Source organism: Psittacula echo, assembly GCF_963264785.1.
Source record: "Psittacula echo genome assembly, chromosome: 10".
NCBI lineage: Eukaryota > Metazoa > Chordata > Aves > Psittaciformes > Psittacidae > Psittacula > Psittacula echo.
The window spans coordinates 5,210,211-5,230,611 of record NC_137741.1 but is presented as its reverse complement, the minus strand read 5'-3'; the positions used below and the strand labels follow the sequence as shown (position 1 = coordinate 5,230,611).

The 20,401-nt window shown below is 35.7% G+C and overlaps 1 protein-coding gene across 1 annotated transcript in view; it reads right to left on the bottom strand.

Annotated features, from left to right (window-relative positions):
* Positions 1-1,333: 1,333 nt before the first annotated feature.
* The window catches only part of VPS13C (vacuolar protein sorting 13 homolog C), a gene marked incomplete at its 5' end in the record, with an annotated part of 87,107 nt that continues 68,039 nt past the window's right edge, over positions 1,334-20,401 (bottom strand). The window contains 17 exons of the mRNA XM_080626498.1: positions 1,334-1,649; positions 2,133-2,216; positions 3,019-3,142; positions 4,045-4,136; positions 9,417-9,531; positions 10,216-10,339; positions 11,390-11,435; positions 12,903-13,066; positions 13,698-13,773; positions 14,038-14,151; positions 14,587-14,668; positions 14,908-15,044; positions 16,339-16,452; positions 17,443-17,554; positions 18,406-18,475; positions 18,567-18,648; positions 19,645-19,785. Coding sequence (XP_080482624.1) covers positions 1,548-1,649; positions 2,133-2,216; positions 3,019-3,142; positions 4,045-4,136; positions 9,417-9,531; positions 10,216-10,339; positions 11,390-11,435; positions 12,903-13,066; positions 13,698-13,773; positions 14,038-14,151; positions 14,587-14,668; positions 14,908-15,044; positions 16,339-16,452; positions 17,443-17,554; positions 18,406-18,475; positions 18,567-18,648; positions 19,645-19,785 — 1,779 coding nt within the window. The 3' untranslated portion in view covers positions 1,334-1,547. The remainder of the gene's footprint in view (positions 1,650-2,132; positions 2,217-3,018; positions 3,143-4,044; positions 4,137-9,416; positions 9,532-10,215; positions 10,340-11,389; positions 11,436-12,902; positions 13,067-13,697; positions 13,774-14,037; positions 14,152-14,586; positions 14,669-14,907; positions 15,045-16,338; positions 16,453-17,442; positions 17,555-18,405; positions 18,476-18,566; positions 18,649-19,644; positions 19,786-20,401) is intronic.

The window sequence follows — 20,401 nt, the reverse complement described above, 5'->3', positions numbered from 1 at the left end:
TGCATACAACAGCAATAAAATCATATCACAGATGCTCTCTGAAGATTCTCTGTTCTGCAGCCTACTCTGAAACATCTTAGGCTTTCTAGTTTTGATGAGATCATAGGTACAGGTTAAGGGTACGTTTATAGAATTCACCAGCCCTTCAGTATAAAGAGAGTTTCAAAATCAAGGCCTGGTTCTCATGATTGCTCCACTTACTGAATAGATCTATGCAAGAATATTGCCACTTTTAATCTTTGAGTTTGTATCTATAGCTCTTCTCCAGTACAAAATTAAGTAAAAAAAACCAAAACCCCAGAACAGAAACCATTCTTTCCAAGTAAAATTGGAAAGAGCAAGTTTTCATGAGTATTTTTAAAGACACTTCATATCTTACTCGAGAGCCACAGACTGTCGGCAAGAGCTCTTAGTTCACTCATCACTGCGCTCAAATGTGTTTGCTCATATAATCCTTGAGCCAGACAGTTACTGATGTATGTGCCTACTGTTAAGAATGGAACTTTTCTCAATGAAGTTCATGGCATTATTCCTACCATTAAGAACTAGGCACATACTTTAAATGTGCTTAAATATCTTGCTAAACTGAATACTAATAGTCTTCAGGAAGAGAACTGCAGCAAAAGTATTATACCAGAAGTGTCTTTGAGCTTAATGAGATGGCAATCTTCCAGTGGAGTAACTATACACTGAAATAATGAAAGCTAATTACTTTGATTTAAGCTTTCGATACACAATTCTGTCTAAAACCAGCGTGCTGCTCCTCCTGAAGAAGTCTTTAAGCTACAGCGATACAACCAAAACCATACAGATGCACGTGACAGCTGAATAACATTTTCCATTTTTAAAGTGCAGATTTTCATTTATAGTCTAAGTGACAACATTCTAAATTCCAAGCATTTCCTGACAACAAATAGCCTATTCCTTCCTACATATTCATTCTTATGTTGCTCAAGTGCAATATTTTACAATATTAAACAGACAGGGAAGAAATTATAGTAGCTAAATTATGTACATGTGTGTCTCAATTTTAAGAGAAAGCTGCCTAAAATAAAGGCATTTTTAATTAGTTTCAATTAGTAACCTAAGTATTTTATTTTGCTAAATACTAGAACCACAATTACTACAACCTCTCCGTAAACCATAAACTTATTTTATAATAATTAATTAATTAATAATAATATATAATAATAAAAAATAATATATATATTAAAAAAATAATAAAATTAATAATAATAATAATAATAATAATATATATTTATAAACTTTATTTTAGAATCCATTTGCAAGAATGCCTGACATGAAAAAAGGCAGAAAAGAAAATTCAGTGTGATTTTTAAATTTAAATGTGTATTTTAGGATAAAGAAATCCATAGTTTAAGAAAGAGGCATAGCTTCTTAAAATAAAGTGTTTATGGCTGTTACCTTCAAAGGAAGACCTCAAATATTTTATCTTTACTTTCTGCACTATGTTTCCATGTTGTTTCTAATTAACTTTAGGGATAAAATTGCATACCAAAGGTCAAACCCAACAAATCCTGTCATTATCAAGATAGCATTTGTGGTTTCTTCAACCGCAACGATGCCTGCTTCACCAGCTTCTGTTGCTTTCTTGTTGCCTGGGCTTCCTGAATCGCACAACAAATCCTCTGTAAAGCAATGTATTGACAGAAAGGAAATTAAGCCACACAGTTTTCTTCCATAAGGTATGACTAAGAGAAGCTAATTTAACAAACATTTAAACCTACATACTCACTGGCTAGTTTCAGTTAGATACACAACTTCTGATTCACATGCATAATATTCAACCCAGAAAAAGCTTCAGTGATACTGTCAATACTTCAGGTATTTGAATTATTTTCCTTTAATAAGTTTTAATACACAAAACTTAAGACACTGCAATTTCAACCTTAAATTATTATTGCATATAGTCTCTGGAATGCTCTAGACTATTTTATCTCATTATTTTCCTTGTTAACTCATTCTTCAACATGAAAGCCCAGTGAACAGTCCTCAGGGAGAGCAAGCCTATTCTCTAACGGGTCTCTGAACGTTACCATCTCTTTCACATGCTGAGTTGCAAGAACCGTTAACAGTATCAAAAGGAAAGAAGATAAAAAAAATAAAGATACCCTTGCTGTAGTTTCATCCTGAAGCTGAACTGTCTTTACACATTCCTGACCTGTACCGTCCTTCCTCTGGAACATCTTTTGATCCTGTTGCAGAGGGGAACAAAAATGTACTTCAGGTGACTCACAAAATAAGAATGCAGAATATGATACTTAAATGGCTTGAATGTCAACTTCAGGTTACATTTCCATATGGCCTCTGTCCAACCCAACATACACTTTCAAGAAAACTTAGTAAATCCTGTCTTACAGTCCCATAGTTAGCAGTTAGAACCATAAAATAAGTTAAGAGCATGTCTGGACCTTGTCCTGGTTTTGGCTGGGATAGAGTTAATTTTCTTCCTAGCAGTTAGCGCAGACTGTGTTTTGGCTTTAGTCCGAGAACAATGCTGATAACACACCCATGTTATAGCTGTTCCTCAGTAGCACTTACTCTGATCAAGGACTTACCAGTCTCTCATGCTCTGCCAGTGAGGAGGGGCACGTGAAGCTGGCAGCAGGCAGAGACAGGACACCTGACCCACACTAGCCAAAGGGGTATTCCATACCACAGCACGTCATGCCCAGTATATAAACTGGGGGGAGTCACTCAGAAGGGACCAAACACTGCGCAGGGCTGGGCATGGGTTGGCAGGTGGTGAGCAGCTGTATTGTGCATCACCTATGTTTTCTGAATTTGAATTTCTCTTTTCATTGTTGATCCCTATTATTAGCAGTAGTATTGTTGGTATTATTTCTGTTATCACTATATTTTATTTCAATTATTAAACTGTTCTTATCTCAATATGTGAGGTTTATATTCTTACCATTCTCTCCCTATCCCATCTGGAGGATCCACGATAAACCTCTAAATAATGTTAAATAAAAAATATTTACATGTTTTTCTTACCAAAACAGTTATTTTTAAAACATTTGCTTCGTAACAGGGACAGCGAGTGAAGTGTTCAAATAAGTAATCCCACTCTGTTGTTAAATGGCCTAAGATTTCCATTTCTTTTACATGTATCAGTCTCCTGTTTGGAAGAAAACAGTTAATACTCAATTTCTCCCTGGGATTAGAACTTGCCAGAAAAAATAAAACAAAATGAAGAAATGTCTTTGAGAAGGTATTTTCTATCTGGACTGAAAGTACCCACTCAGTCACAGCAAAGCTGTATTTCTTTAATATATGTTCTGAGATAATAACTTTGTCCTTAAGACTCACAGATGATCTATGGTATCGCATAGTATGTGCAGCCAACTTAATCAAAATGCACGCAGCCCTCCAAATCCAAACATTTTGCTAAAATTGGATACTAGACGTTCATCAGTTAATTCAAACAAGTACCTCAAAGTCAGCCTCTACCAGATGAAAGCAGTCAAACATCTACATGCTAGCTCCACAGTGACACAACTACTACTAGACAGACAGAAGATCAGTTGCTACTGCATACAGTTGCAAGCTCCCTGCCTTTCAATTACTCCAAAGCTCCAATGTCAGCCTGCACACTAAGACAAAAATAGGTGGCAGTTTTGACGAGTTTAATATTAATCTTCAGACCTGTTCAGTCTCCATTTACAGTATCCTTTAATTAATAAGATTGTAAATATGCATTATAAAAATGTTGGTTTGACTGTAAAAACTTCCTACAAGCTAACCTGAAAAGTTAGAAACAATGATATCCATGATATGATAAAGGGTCACTGACCTCAGAGTAAACTGTCTTCCTGAATTACTATCTAGTATTGACAACATGACCATATTACATTTTCCATACAGGAAACAAAATAAACCTCGAAAAGAAAAAAACCAAGAAGAAAATGGATGAGGAAAGTAAATATGCAGAGAAAAGCAATCGGTTTAAACCTAGCAGATGTCTAATCCCCAAGCTGAAACGCAGACAAGCCCTTAGAGAAAGCCTTCAAGATTTAATACCTATTGGTAACAATAAGGCTTGCTCTTCTGCCTCTTGGAAGCGCACAGTGGTATCGATAGCTCTCTTCTTCCAGCTTTCTGATGTGCAATTTCTGAAACAGAAACAGAAATTAATTTTTAGCCTGCAAAAAGAAAACTCAAAACAGGGTTTTCAATCCAAAAACCTTTTTAAAAAGTTACCTCATTGAACTGCTTCTTTGAATGCAGTCTCTCAAAGTGTTCTCACTCATGAAGCTGAGTCACTGAAAGGTCTGATCTGTCCCACTCAAAAGGTAGAACATTGACACTGCAGGATCAGACCATTTTTTCAGCTTTAATTTCCTTTCTGTGCTAATAATTGTTTAGTAATATTCATTCTGTTACACCCCATGCTGCAGACTTGCTTCAAGAGTGAAAATCCTGCAGCAGCACCTTTAAAAGGAGGCAGCACATGACCCAGATCCTTAGAAATAATCTATCAAGTTACCAATACTCAATTTACCTCCAGATCAGGCTTCTGAAGCACTGTATGGACAAGTCTATTCAACATCCAAAATAAGAAGGCATATGAAAGTACAGATCAAATTACTCAGCACATTTGTGTTAGACAATGACAACTCAAGTGACAAACTATGAATAGAGACTGCTGGAAAGAAGATATGCACACCAGGACTTCACCTCATCTGGCCAGTGAAAGCATCTGAATTCCATGTATGCTCAAGAACTTTTGAACAAACACAGGGCTCCAGCACAGTAGTCAGAAAAGCTGAGTCAGGGTCACTAACCTAGTTACATTCTTTGACCACCATGAGCAAAATAAAACTTACCATTTATTGCTAAAATAAAGAGCTTTCAGCTTGCATCACAGAGCAATCAACTGAGATACTGACCTTTAACCTGTGGTCCATGCATCTCAAACATATACTCTACCATCTACCCATAAATTTCTCAAGTTGTTTCTGATAAACGAGTGAAAACCAATTGAGGAGAAAGGGCTGAAAATTCAGTATCTTTTTAGTTATTCCTTGTAAAGATGCATTTCCTTCTGTATTTCAGAGCTAGATCAATAAAACTGGCAAGATGAAAACAGAAGCACAACTTGAGGCCACATTTATCTATGATCAACCTACCATATACAGCGTAAGAACTGTACACAGTTTAATGAATCAAAATTACGATATCTTTCATCAACTCAGCTTACAACAAAACTAAAAGAGGCTCCAACATCTATTTATGTTTGCATTTTATTTTCACAGATTTAAAAGTTCAACAATTGTCTCAAAGCATCAACATACATTGCAACCAACCCCAAAAATCCTTTAAGCTCAAAAGTGGATTCATATTCACGAGTTTTAATCAACAGCATAGTGTTTTCCTGGGTTTGTTCCCTAGTGATGCAGTGATTGAAAAACATCTTAATTCAGCATTTTACAGCAACCAAAAATAGAGGGTCCACATCTTCTGTAAAAAAATATCACTTTGACCATCTTAAAAATTCCTGAAACTGTTAAATGTATGTGAAAGGGAAAAAAATCCCAGACACCAGAAAGACTGCTTATCTTAAATTCTCTCCTAAACATCAGAAGAAAGATGGCAGCATATGACTAAAATCAAAGTATGAACTCATGCTTTATACCTGAACATTAGCTGGTTTAAAATCAAGTACAAATTAAAGAAATACAAAACCCACCAACATGTAAGACAGGAATTCAAAGGCTGCAATCCATGTTCTGAATCCTTTTGTTGGCTATGCAGTAATGAGATGTGCCTCATATTAAAACAAGAGTTATTCATAAGCACGATCCTCTATTTCAACTCAAAGCTTGGTTAGAAAGCCAGTTTCTCATAACTCTGTAACAATCCTGATCATATTTTTAGACTTTACATGCAATACGTTGCTGGAGTAAGAGTTTCTACAGAGCTCTGTGCCTAAGAGATGCAATATTTCTCAGCGCGATTCTCAATACACCTCACAGACATCAGCACAGTAACACTATCTAAAAAGGGGATTGCTCTTGATGCAAATTACTCAATGATCTGCACACTCTTAAAATTCAAGCATCTTTATCAAAAGCTTTTATTTTTATGTGAATACTAGAGCACTTGAGAGAAGTTCAACTCACTCTTATTATACGTGGAAGTGAAAGAACCAGTGCTAATTTACACAGCAGAAAGCTACTCAACCAGAAACAGAATCTGCAGTTTCTAGCATAGTATTCTCTTCTGCCACATCACACTGTCTCCCCACCAGGTTCAATTATTCATGAAGTGTTCTGCATTCTTTATAAAGCTCCATGCTTTAACTGGGAAATGAAGCAAAGCAATGCCATAGACATTGAATAATGTATGAACTGCATCATGTCAGACTCTAAGTGCTGGGCTTAGAAGACAGTCTCCTCACCAGAGCAGGCATCAATACCTGCGTATTAAAAGGCAAAGACTAAGAAAGCCAAAGGCATTCATTACAGTTCTAGCAAATCTCATCACTTCTCACACAAAGATTAAGACTCATGAGAACTTACTCCCTGCAAAACTGTTCTCCTCAAGGTGCCCTGTATGTTCTTTATCTCTTCAGCTATACGTACTGTGCATTTATGTATCACAAAATACATTCAGTACTACTAAGCCTCACTGCACGAGGTAGAGACAGGGCCTGAAAGGCCTGACTTTCCAGATGCTGAATTGACTAAACAGACCCCTATGTATAAGCCCATATATATTAGATCCAGCACTTCTGGGAAAATGCGTTGCATAAACAAGCTTACACAAGTGCACTGACCCACTCCATCTGGCTACTATCCTCATCCTGCACACAAAACACCTAAGTGGAAAGAAGTAACTTGCTTTTGAAAACTTGTGCATATGCTCCTCCTAAGACAAGCTGCAATGTCTGCCAATGTCTGTATTGCACATACAAGTGAGTATTTAAGTGAAACTTTTTTTGTTCAACCACCTGATAGTATTGAGCCATCCATTTCTTAAGGAAACCTTACAAGGTTTCACCCTTGTAAGCATATATTTTAAAGGGACATATGCATCAAAGTTTATTAAGAAAGAGATGAGATGGTGGGGATACAGGTTAAGCTACTCCTAACACTGGTCAAAACTGGATCCAAAAAGTTAACACCACTAGTACATGTAAGTTGAGTTATTTGGGAATAAATTTGTAAATACATATAAAACTGAATTCTGACTTGTCTTCCTTGTTAAATATCCTATTTCCTGTAAAGACACTGTCCCTCTCTCGCTTGTAATTTATGTCAGAAAACAAAACCTTCCCAACACTAACCTCTAGCATAATAATGAAAATTAGTTGGTTTAAAAAAAAAAACAAACCCAAACAAACCTGTATTCAATTAACTGACTTTTGAATATAAGAAACTGTATGTAGTGAAATATAAAGAGGATGCATTATTGGTTAGTATACAATTCCAATCTACACTATTCAGGTCTAAGAAAAATACAAGTATTAAACATGCAGGAATGACGTAATATCTATTTCTCAGTGTTACTTGTGATAACTGTTCCTTTTTGACAGATGCAAAAAATACAGTGCAAAGAATAAAAGTATCTCATCACATGAAGAACTTTGGTCAGCTCAGTATGCCACAATGACTTCATTTCATCTAGTCAACTGAAATCAAAATTCACTAAATGATTTATTTTCTTAAACAATTTTAAATTAAAGAAGCTGAGTATTCACATTAGGCATTAGCAGAGAGATGTCTCTGCTCAACTGCTTTTTCGTGTATCACAGGCAACCAATTTGCTGAGAACAGCTTGTTAATTTATAAGATGGGGTATTGGAAATCATATTTAGGTCAGCACTTAATTTAGAAATAGATATTTATATATCTGTTATATATATATGTAAATTCATGTTAACAGCTGAAAATTTACATTTCAGTATGTTGAACAAGAAAGCCCCAGAAGATTCAGTGAATGAAACCAGAGTCAACTGAGCTGGCTGTATCTTTAAATTGACAAAATTTCATAATGAAGTAGTAATAGTAGCTTGAAGTCTTGAATTGACAGTGGATCATCACACGTATAAATGGCAGGCCTATGGCATATTACAGAAAACACAAATCCAAGTTTTCTTAGCATTTAGATGGAAACAGTATTTCTATATCATGAAATTATAAACATTTTCACAGATGATAATGCCATTCAATATCACTATTTGAAGTTTTACCCAAGTATCAAAATGTTGCTTTCTCCCTTCATCCACAGACCTAGTTCTAGGAGAACACTAATAAATGAATGAACAGCATCCACCCTACCATGGTTTGGTTTTTTTCCCCAAGTGCCTTTTGCTGCTGCCATTCATAAGGAGCTACAAGTCCTTAGAAAATAAATATCTAGTCTTAACTGAAGAGGGTTAGTTCAAGTTTATTTGTTTTTCTTAGGCTGGAGAACATGAAACTCTTTTATTCAACTGCTACATAGAAAAGATAGGAATGAAGTAATGAGGACATGTTAAATGCAATCATGCCCTTAATCTAAATATTTAAAGCAGAGAAAAGACCGTGACAAAAATACAGAAAAAATATGGAAAAAGTTTACTCCATTATTCCAGTTCTTGCTGCGTATGCCAGGAAAGAAAGAGAAAGAAGAGTAACATTAGAAACATAATAGGAAACAAGGATTAAAAGAACATCTAGAAAGAAGTCACAAATACGCATGTTTTGGTCTTAAATTGTTGGTGTAGACAGTTCTTTCACTTTTTAGCAACAAAACAAGCATTTTAAGGTAAGTTTTGAGAACATGATAGCTGAAATATAAATTAATTAGATTACCATTAAGACTTGGAAAGAACTATTATTCATCCTCTGTACGTTAGCCAGATCCAGATGTAAAAGCAAGTGCAACATCCACACAATGCATGTAGCTACGACGTGTTGCTATTAAGAACAACATAAGGCAACACAAAAGGTGGTATTTTGAGAATTCAAGTATTTTTTCAACTGCTGATACCACCAAAAAAAACAACCAAAAGCCAAAACCAAAACCAACCAAACCAAATTTCAGTAGTTGTATTTAAGCTCTTTATATCTCATTTAAAAGTTGTTTAGTTTATAAACCAACCTCAGATTTGTTATAAAGCAAAACATTAGAACTGAGTACCAAACTGTTTTTGTTGTCACATACTCAAATCATAATCTTAGTAACTCTTAATAGCACTATCTCCTTCCAGAGAATGAGATATGCTATTACAGAACATAATGGGCAGAAGATCATTTAACAGCAAAACCGCAGGTTGTGTTGTAGGGGCAAATTTTCACTACAGGTAACGACTGTCACAGGTTCCTGACAGCTTTATTTTTCTGTAACATAATCCTTATGGAACCCTTTGGTTAGAATTTTAACTGTATTTACAATGCAAGTCATACCTCAAATAAATCATAACCCTCAGCTTCCACCCTATCATATGGTCGGATGATGCCATCTTCACGAATGAAACGTGGAGGACGGAGGTTGGATACTTCTTCAGTTGATTCTGCCACCCTGCCATAGACAATAATTCTGAGTTTCAACAATACATCTTTAAAAAGTCCCCCTTTCACTTGCTACATAACCCTATTGCACTTCCTAGGTACACTACAGGTGTAGATAGTAAAAACACACTGCTACTAATAAATCCAAAGCAACATTGGTCAACTAGACAGCTACATAATAATTTGTAGAAGTTTACTCACAACCATGGATAATTTACTAAGGGTTCTCATGTTAATTAACACATATTAACTTCCCTTTAAAACACAAGAAGCCCATGATTCGCATTGCTAACCAAATTAAAAACCGGCGAACAATTGCAGTGGTTGATTTTGTCAGAGCAAGTGTAAGTGCCATCTAGCTATCTGCATTCAGCATTACACAAACCTAATCTCAAAAGTAAAATTTACACAAGATCTTTTAGTTACTTTCTGATCAGGGAAGGGAATGACAAGAGAAAATTGAGTAGTTACTGATTACCTGCTCTCCAACACTGCAAGATGTATTTTGAAGCAGCAATTTCCAGATTATCATAAAATACATTCTTTAGAGGCTACTTCACATCTCTCAACCCCATCTATCCTAATGCATATTGTACTTACTACAAACAGTTGTGTGTTACTGCTGGACCACTTTACCACCTGGTACCCAGTATATGGAGATTAAGTACTTCAGAAGTTCCTCCTGATATTTTACCTTTGAATTCCCTGGAAGGTACTGCTTGCCATATCTACAATGCCTCCTGTTGGGCGGGCTACCACCCCTACAAGCCCCTTTCCAATGCCTTTAAAGAATCCAGCTGCACCTTCTTTTTTAGCTCCTTTAAAAAAAAAAAAAAGAAAAAAAAAGAACATAAATAGTTTTTAAAACATAAAACATGGAATAAAACCATTACTGCTCCAGGCTGCACTAGAACTGGTCTGTATGGGAAACAACCCACAGCAATTCATTATGTACAATCCACTTACAAAAAACCCCCTTCTCCATGAGAAGTCACATATAGCTTCCTTGTCTCCTCAAACACACTGATACTCACTGAAGACCTTACCAGCCTCTGAAACCAGCATAACTAAGATGTTAACTCCTTCCCACTGGAAGCCCACTGTCACTCTGGACTGTAGGCCAAAATACTAATTTTTATAGGTGGAAAATAATAACAAAATAATCTAAAGACTCTAAGAATGCACAGGTGCAATGGAAGTCAACTATTTCTATCTCAAACTTACATCTTTCTGCACATATGTAACTATGAAAAAGCCAAGACAATGTTTAGAAAGCATGTCTGCCCACCCACCAGTGAGAGAAGGACTACACCTCAAAGTATCTCCCAAAAAAGATAAAATACAATACAGTTACAAATAACTTCTAACATTAAAATCACTTTGACATGAGTTTTAATAAGAGGCATTTTATCTTGGATTTCTTCATCATCTGTCATACTGATAAAGTGACTGTTCTCACAAAAACATATACTGATCTCAGACATAAAATCCAATATGCTTTTATAGATTGCTCCAACCTTTGAAGTCTCCAGAAACCTTCTCAGTTGTTGCTTTTTAATTTATTATTTTTTAGTAGCTTTTTCTGTCATCAAACAGTAAATTGGGTACTACAGCAGGCCTAACAAAATATATCATGAACATACATTCACTTTTCCTTAATTCATACCAAGGCTGAAAAGGTGGTAAGCCAATAACAGCTAAGAATAGTTTCGAGTAAAGCACCACATAAGGTCACATTTGAAATAGAAATATAAAGCTGATCTTGCTATGCCTTATCCACACTTGGCTTAATATTTCTTAAAATTACCAAGTAAATCATAATGTATTGGAAAACCATTCAAGCACTGCTGTGCAGCCTTAGTGCTTACCTTCTACAGGTTTCGTGATTATGCCAGTCACACCTCCAACAACACCCTAAAATGAGGGAGATAATTATGCTCCTACATAGAAACAAGAATGTTGCAAATCCAACTAGGCAACCAGTTGTCTCTCATCCTTTATTTTAGAACTTTATGATGAAGTTCAACATCAGAAACTCTGGTTGGCTGGGGTTTGGGTTTTGTTCTTTTTTACTTTAACATTTTAAGAAAATCATAACTGAGGGAAAGAAGGGAGGAAGAAAACCTAAAATGGGTGAATCAACATTTATGCTAGCAAGAAAGACCAACAGATGTTTTGTACAGCCATCAGTCTTGCAATAATTAAGAAAGTCACTATTTACTTTCAGAACTAACAGGAAGCTGCAAGAATTGCGGTCATAAGCGAGTGATACCACATATTCAAGATAAATTAACATCAAATAACTTCTGGAATACTTTAAAGGTCAAGTATTTTAATGACACTAAGGCAGAAACTAAAACTCCACTGAGGTAACTTCCAAATTTACAGCAAACAGTATCAGAAACAACTCCACAATGTCTATTACTTATGATTATTTAGAAATATGTTGACTGCTTTGATTTTATATGGAAAGTAATAGAATTTATTAGAAGACTTAGGTGGCATTCAGGCAATATAGATCTCTCGGTAACGGTTTACATGATTAGATACTAAGTAGCTCTTCCCTGTGAGGGTGCTGAGGCGCTGGCACAGGGTGCCCAGAGAAGCTGTGGCTGCCCCATCCCTGGCAGTGTTCAAGGCCAGGTTGGGCACAGGGGCTTGGAGCAACCTGCACTAGTAGAAGGTGTTCCTGCCTGTGGCACGGGGTTGGAACTGGATGAGCTTTAAGGTCCCTTCCAACCCAAACCATTCTATGATTCATGATCCTACTTAACACTTTAACTACAAATAGATGTGATCTTTCAGCAACCTGAACAGGCTCCTGATTTTAGATATAAAAAAATTACAGGAGTTGAACAGCTTCTATTTCAGAAAAATCTCTCAAACCAAACGCAGTACTTACTTTCATACACATTCCATTTGCTTTATGTTTACTTTTTTTAAGTCAAGAAAACCTAGCAGTTTTTATAAGACGTTAGCATAGAGAAAGCCATTCCCAGTGTGCAGCACATCCCCAGAGCTCCTAATTCCAATTAATTTTAATAACAGAACTGATTGCAAAGTAAAATAAGTGCCCAGTTACTTTAATTAGAAAAAAATTCATTGAACATGGAAACTACTTGTTTATTTTATGTCACTGGAAAAATTAGTAATACTTCCTACACTTTTCCTTTCTGAGACCTTAGCTTCAATTCCCTCAGGTTTGCCGAAACCACAACCTTAAACACTGAAGCTGATAGACTATTCTCAGTCTCCTACAAATCAACTGCCTGTTTGTCTCCCTTATTTAGTTCATGAACTGATAAAGAAAATTTTCTTGCTTGTAATATTCAAGCATGAGTTAAGGGTTGGCACATCATTATCTCAACTCCAAATTCCTACCCGTAATAAGCCTTTTCCTCCTTTTGCCAGGCTGTCGCCAAAGTCTTTCGGCTGCCGACCCATTTCCTCTCTCCGCTTCTGCTGAAACTCTTTATCCATAGTAATAGCAGCCAAACCTTTTCCAACAGAACCCGTGATCCTAGACACCACTCCTGCTGCACCACCTGATGGAACAAGTCAGAAAGCAGAAGTCACTTTTTTTTTTTTTTCTTCACAATTTAACAGCAAGCAACACACAAGAGACCACAAAGCTCAGTGATTTCCTTCCATACTCAGTTTAGATAATCCAAATTATACTGTGTAACTACCACACGCTGTCCTGTGAAAACTCCAGAATCTAGCCTGAAATCCATAAGTGCAGCAAAAGGTAACTAAATCACTTCAGTATATGTTGTACAGCATACTGGATGGAATAATATTTTCCATCATTACCATAAACACATAGCTAAATAAAAATCTAAGGCAACTGTAACAGTAGATGCTCTTAAGAACAATTCCTGGGCTTCTCCAGATATTTTAGGACCATTAGAATTATTTTCGTTATTCATCCACAGCATATTACAAATGCCTCCCAGTTTGCTTCCTCAGTCTGCAAGACAGACATTTAGACAGTCTCAAGTAAGACAGGTATGAATGACAGGTATCATGACTACTGGCAACAGTAACTGACAAACACTTACCAAAAAATATCATGTAGATATGTTAAAAATATAACTTTGCCTTCAAAATAGGAAAAAAAAAATGCAATCCATAAGTTAGCCTAATTTATTAAACCAGTAACAATGAGATACATACCCACTGTGTGCCCAAGAAGACTTCTAACACCAATTACAAAGCCTTCAGCAAATTCTTCAGGTCCTTGAACAGCACCCTAAAAATTTAGTTTATTAGTGATAGCAGAAAGCTATACATTTATGAATCTGTTTCAAGAAAAAACTAGCAATTCCTTTACATTGATGAAAATGAGACCATTTGAATACGTTATTCAAGTTAACATACAGAATTACCGTTTTCTTAGCTGTTGAAGGTATAGAGTACAGTGGAAACAAAACCACAACTCCACCAGTAAATTCACCCCACCAGTAAATTCAATCAGCCTACTATTCATACACATTGAAGAATCAGGAAGTTATACCTGGAATGGCTCATAGAAGAAAGCTTCAACTCCCTCAGACAAGCCTCTGATTAAGCCGAATGGATTTCCAAGAACATCTAACCCAAGTACAAGAACATACATCTGTTTCAGGAACTAAAGAAAGAAAAAAAGAAGGGAAAAACAAAAGCAGCGTTACTATTCATTGTTACACACAGTTCCATGCTAGAAGCCATGGTAAATTTTTTACTTTACTACCCAAGTAAGGTGTTAGAGTACTCAACTAAGTATTTCTACTAGAATTAAGACAGGCTTGGGCAAAAGATGCAATATATGTGTGGATAACTACTAGAATACTTTGGTGAACAGATATATACATAAAAAGAATAGAAGCAATCACTTAGAATTCTTAACACACATTGTCAGGACACTTCTGTATTTACATTTTTATAATGTGCCACCAGATTCCTACTTCAGCACCATGAAATACAAAATTAGTAGATTTTAGAGGTATTCATCTTTTCTTTCTTATTTCCTGCATTCTGTAAGACATCTAAAATTTTACACAAAGGCTTGATAAAATAAGCTTACTTGCTCACTATAATGTCTAACAACTCTCTTCATCAGCTGGTCTCTCTTGTAGAACTGATATTTAATTTCAAAGAAGGCAAGTCTGAAAGACAGGTAATCACATGTTAGTTATAGATACCTTCCCTCCTTCTAAATAGTTCTCTTTTCCTTCAGATAATCCTGAAGCCCTATTCTCTTAAAAATGAGCCCAAGCCCTACCTTCCCTCCACTCCTCCCTTTTCCCAATGGCTGTATACATTTATACTAGAGTCAGCTTAGCATTGACCCACTTATTAAATGTATAGTCGCTTTTTTAAAACCAAACAAACTTCATTAGCTTACTTGAAAATAAGATCATCCACATCTGTTAGAGTAGCTCCAATACTTTTCAACAGCAAATTCAGAGAATGGATGGCTATCATCTCTTCCCCTTTACCTGAATCTTCTCCTCCAGAAGCCAGAGAGAGACTCAAATGCAGCTGTCATGACAGAATTAGTAAAATAAGACAAGTGAAGACAAAAAGATACATGCCAGACAGGCTGTGTGGTGCATATGCAGTGGTAAAACAGTGATAAGGTGGTTTTACTTACTCTGAGGAAAGGTAGGGTTTCAACAAACATGTTTGAACTGACAGTGGTATAACTTCCATAACATATGTACTCATTACTATTGCCATAGAGAAGTGTCAGGTTGCCCTAGCTTTTCTCATGTTTGCATCTGTAAACTTTGTGTAAACACTGAGAGAAATGACATGTTAAATAGGTGAAGCCTAATTTCTAATAAAAGTTAAATTTTGAGATCTGATTTAATTAACTAGCTTGTGTGTATTTTTGCAAGTAGTCATGCTTTTGGGGAAATACCTGAACTTTAACACCGTAAAATGAGATTGCTTACTGTGGATAAGACACTCACTTTTCTTAGGGGTGAAGAGGGCATTATCCAGTGGTTTAAAATATTAAGATGAGTCACTGAAGTAAGGTGAAAAAACCAGGAAAAAAAGAAGCCCAAGCCCCTTCCTGTGCTTAACATCTAGACATTCCACATAAAGATACAAGAGAGACTTAAAATTATAACCATTTCTTCAACAACTTCAACCAGACTAGCTAGAGATAATATTAAAGTATCACAATAGTGTCTTGTTCCTCTAGTGTTTTCCCTATTTTCACATTCCTAGGTTTATAAGCACAATCCTATAGGAAAAAAAGCAATAATAGGGAAATCCAAGGGTATCCTAACAGATATCAAGTGAAATAACTAAAAAGTTGAAAAAAGTGCTGGAATTTCATCATCTGTATTGGGGTCTATGCCTGTCTTGTATATCTTCAATGAAAAGAAAAGTAAGTGATTTTTTTTCCTTCAAATTCTTATTCAAGCTGATAGGGGAGCACCATGTCAATTCAGAACAATGAATAGTTACTGATGATCGACCTTTCTTGCTCTGAAAAATCTAACTGGTTCAAGAGAGACATGAAGACAAGCCCAGGAAAGTGTATTTTATTACAATTTATCACATATCACCTTCAGGTCAGCATTTTATCTAGCTTTCCTCATTTTTATACCCATTGATTCTTCCCACTTAGTGGTGGTTAAGGGTGCATCTGCGTTCATGGGCAACTAAAAGTTTTCCAGCAAAGTATTAAATTCAAGAGAATGTAAATGTTGCCAGCATGAAGACCTCAATTATCCAAAGACTGATCTGAGGACATATTTTAGAAATTAAGAGATCACTGTTATAAAGTATTTTATTAATCAAAAGTACCTCTATTACATACCTTAACTGGAGAAATGTGGAAATGCTCAAAGAAGCTGAGCATTGACAGGTCTGTCAGGGAAGACTCCATTAGTTCAGTGTTAAGGGCATCCACATCTTGCTGAATTAATTTAGACTTTCATTTAAAAAGAAGAAAAAACAGAAGTTTATCTCATCAAAATATATGTAACATAATAAATAAGATTCTATGTAAATTTATATAAAATATACAAATATAAGTAAACAGCAGAAATAATAATCATAGTCAAATGTAATAAAAAAGTTACCTAACTAGTTAAATAGCCAACATCTCCAAAACCAGAAATAGACTAATTACTTCTGTATACTTGATTATAACTGTACTAATACATTTCTTTAATCCAGGGGGAAAACCAACCAACTAACAACCCAACAAAACAAAGCTCCACAGAAACCACACACAACAATTTCTGAATGACTTTCCATTTTATGCTTTATGACTTGATATTCCCTTAAACTGCTCAATCACACCAGGTCTCTCTTCTAAATTAATTTAGAAATATTCATAAAATAACTCACTTCCTGAGGTTCTTCGCATTTTTGTATTTCCTTACAATATTAGAATTTTTATACTGTACATCCAAAGACAGAACTTCAAATAAAAAGAAACTTGGATGAATGACTCTCCTACACACACTAGAAACAAATGTGCTCTTTCTGAACACTATCCACCTATATAAGAACTAATTTAGAGTCATGAAAATCTGCTCCTTCTGCTCTCTCAAGACAAAAGACACTGCAGACTGACATTTAGAAGTACATTCTATAAACCCTAAGGTTATTTCATGTCACCTGTAACATATTGTAGCCACAGCTGAAACAACTGTGTCAATCAATGAAACATTAAAAAAACAGAAAACAGTTACACATACCCAAGTAGAACAGTTACTCAAACTTGCCACTGGGTAATGTTCGCAACCAATCTAACAGAAATAGCCAAAGCTTCGCTGACAGCTACCTCACCATGTCCCTTCAGTCACTGTTGTCAAATGCTACATTCACTCATTTAAACCAAATATTCAGAAAATTACAACACTGTTACTATGAAGGCCCTGTTCTGCAAGAATCAGTTTCTCTCATACGTTACCCGTTGTCTTTCAGCTTCTGGGTCCGTAGATGGGGTGAAAAATTCACCAAGTGCTCCTAAAAATCCTTGATCAATTTTCAGTGCCATTTCCTGGATGAGAACCATGAAGTACCTAAAAAAGGAAAACCAAACCAGTATAAAATCATAGAAGTTTAACTTAAATATCATATGTTTACCCTACGTAACTCAAGTTTTCTTGCAGTGTTGCATATTAAGACATACAATCTACAATATCAACTATTTACAGTTAGAAGGGCTTACCAGCCTCACAAAGCTATATATTACTGCAGATTATTCATATCCTAACACTATCAAAATTATTCTAAAAATACTAACCATCACCATATACTTATGCTCATACATTATGATTTCATATGCTCCATGAATAATATTACCTAAACAGCATATTACTTCTTATCCAACTGCCTCTCTCCAAAAATCATATTATAGAATATTTCTTTTATTAAAATTCACCATCCTCAAATCTCCTATCCATAACAGTTGGATATAGATACTTGCATTAGAAACAGTCAGCGTAATGTTTTTAATTCATGTTTGGTACAAAAACTCAAGATGCAACTATATTAACTAAAGAACACACATTTCACAATAGAACACACTGTACTAATGTAATGGGCTTCACTAGAGACTATATGAGCTGTCTGTTGTTAGAGCACCCAATAAGCACGGTATAGCAAACCAGCAGACATGCATCTCATAGCACAAGAGGGAAATTGCCCTGATTACTATGTAATTTGCATAACAGCTCCCTTCATGTGGTCAGTCCTGACTTTCTACAAGTAAGTTTCTTTTAGAATGATGTTTTTATTCACTGGAGATGTTTAAAAATTCAATCCAGAGACAAGAATTTTTTGGATATAAGAATGTGAACTTTAAAACAAGGTTCACTTCAAAAATGCATTAAGTCTCTCAAACTGTACCACAACACACTGTTCAACTCACTTGAATTGCAGTACTTTGCTGTATTCGTTGAATCTAGTGATGACACTGATGTCAATGAAGGGTTTTGGTTCTAAAGATGGAAAAAAAATTAACTTCAGTATATACAAAAATTATATTGCCATGTTACTACTTTCAATGCTGAATAAACCTCATTCTCTTACCTGAATCCAAAGCAATTGACTTGGGAGGGGCAACAGGGTGAAATACAACAGGAAACATCGAACCTGGTAATTGGTTATCAACCTAAAAAATTATTACATAATTATAGTAATATTTTAATGACACCATAATCAAAGACCATTTCCATCTTAGAAGGCTTGAGGCTATATAGATTGTATTCAAGAGCCACCTCGTTCTTATTTAGAGGAAGAGGACTACTTTCATTATTTTGGAATGTTACCTATTCAATTATAAAAGGTCAGATGGTTCAAAGTGTTGCACAAGGGATGCTTTCACAAGTTCGCACTCACAAAGATTCATTTAGACGGTCTGCAGCTGATGGCATACATTAGCTAGAAGAGTGAAAATCACTTTAAGGCAAAAATTAAAGTGCAAAAGATAGAAGGAAAGAGGAAGCTCTTCCCCACCAGCAAATCAGGAAAAGGCTCAATGACTGCCCTTCCTTAGGAGACTCTGAAGCGCAGCAAATGGAGCTGATATTGAGAATGATGATGACTTCTCACCATCATTTTCTTCTGGTACCAAAAACTTCTCACTAGTACCTCCTCAAGCACTTTACTGGTTAATTTAGCAACACCATTAGTACTGACCGGAGTATGCTAATCATTGCAAGTGTTGCACATTAAGTCACTGGTAATATTACATGTAGATATATTATTACATGCCATTTTTGAGTATTTAAATCTCTATTTATTTTCCATCAGACAGGTAGCTTTTTTTTTTTCCTGAACCTCTAGACACACTCTCTAGAATAAAGGTACACACCTATGCACAAGACTGAGCTTTTTGTTTGGTTTAAAACACTAAAACACTCTCTTTGGAAACAAACTTTCATCATAGCACCCTGCTTTATATTTACTCAGTTTTGTGTATTTCTTTTTTCCATACTACTCACAAAATCCTGGGATGGCAGTTCTGAAGTACTTGATAAATTTCTAGCTCTTCTGCTACTCTGATGCAGTGAGCAGAGCACCACATATGTACAATTTAGAGATACTTATTCCTAGAAGTCAAAAGCCTTAAAGTGTTTAGTTTAGAGAACATGATGGAAGATGGTACCTGCAGCCAATACAATTGCGCCCGTAAGCTTCTTTGGTGAGGCGACTGCTTGAATTCAACCTTAATTCCTGGCAAGAAGTTGCGTCGGATGATGCATCTGACTGGGAGACGCATTTCCATTGGAACCTTACTAAAATTCACCTAAAATATAAGAAGGCAGAGCTAACACAGCTTAATAAAAGAAACAATAAAATGTTATGTTACTAGTGAACAGACTAGCAAATAAAACCTGTGGCTTTCCTTATTTCATGAACATAAGGCTACTGAATTACTCAATCCAATTATCTTCATGGAAAGGAGCAAAACCCACAAGTTGCTCTGATAAGCACATTACATTACAACTTTACATGCCCCAAGCAGGAACCTCTGTGTCATCTTAGTGACTATTTCTTTATGAGCTACATATTACACTGGCATAATAATTAGATATTTACATGGAGCTGAGTACTTTCCCAACTGATGCTTTTACCCTGATCCTGAAACATTTAAGCTATGAGAAGCAAAAGGAAAAACCTCTCATTTATTCCAAGTCAAATGTAATGACTTATATATACAAAGTTTTGATACGACATGGTTCAAATGCACTACTGCAATGTACAAAACTTCAGTATTCATATAACTGGGGGCACCCATGTTTTTCAAATGAAAGAATGATATTGAAAACAAGGTTGATTACGGTACTGTGAAATGCCTGTATTTTACTTAGCCATTTGACCATGTTACATTTATGCATAGAACACAGGTATGTATAATTAAT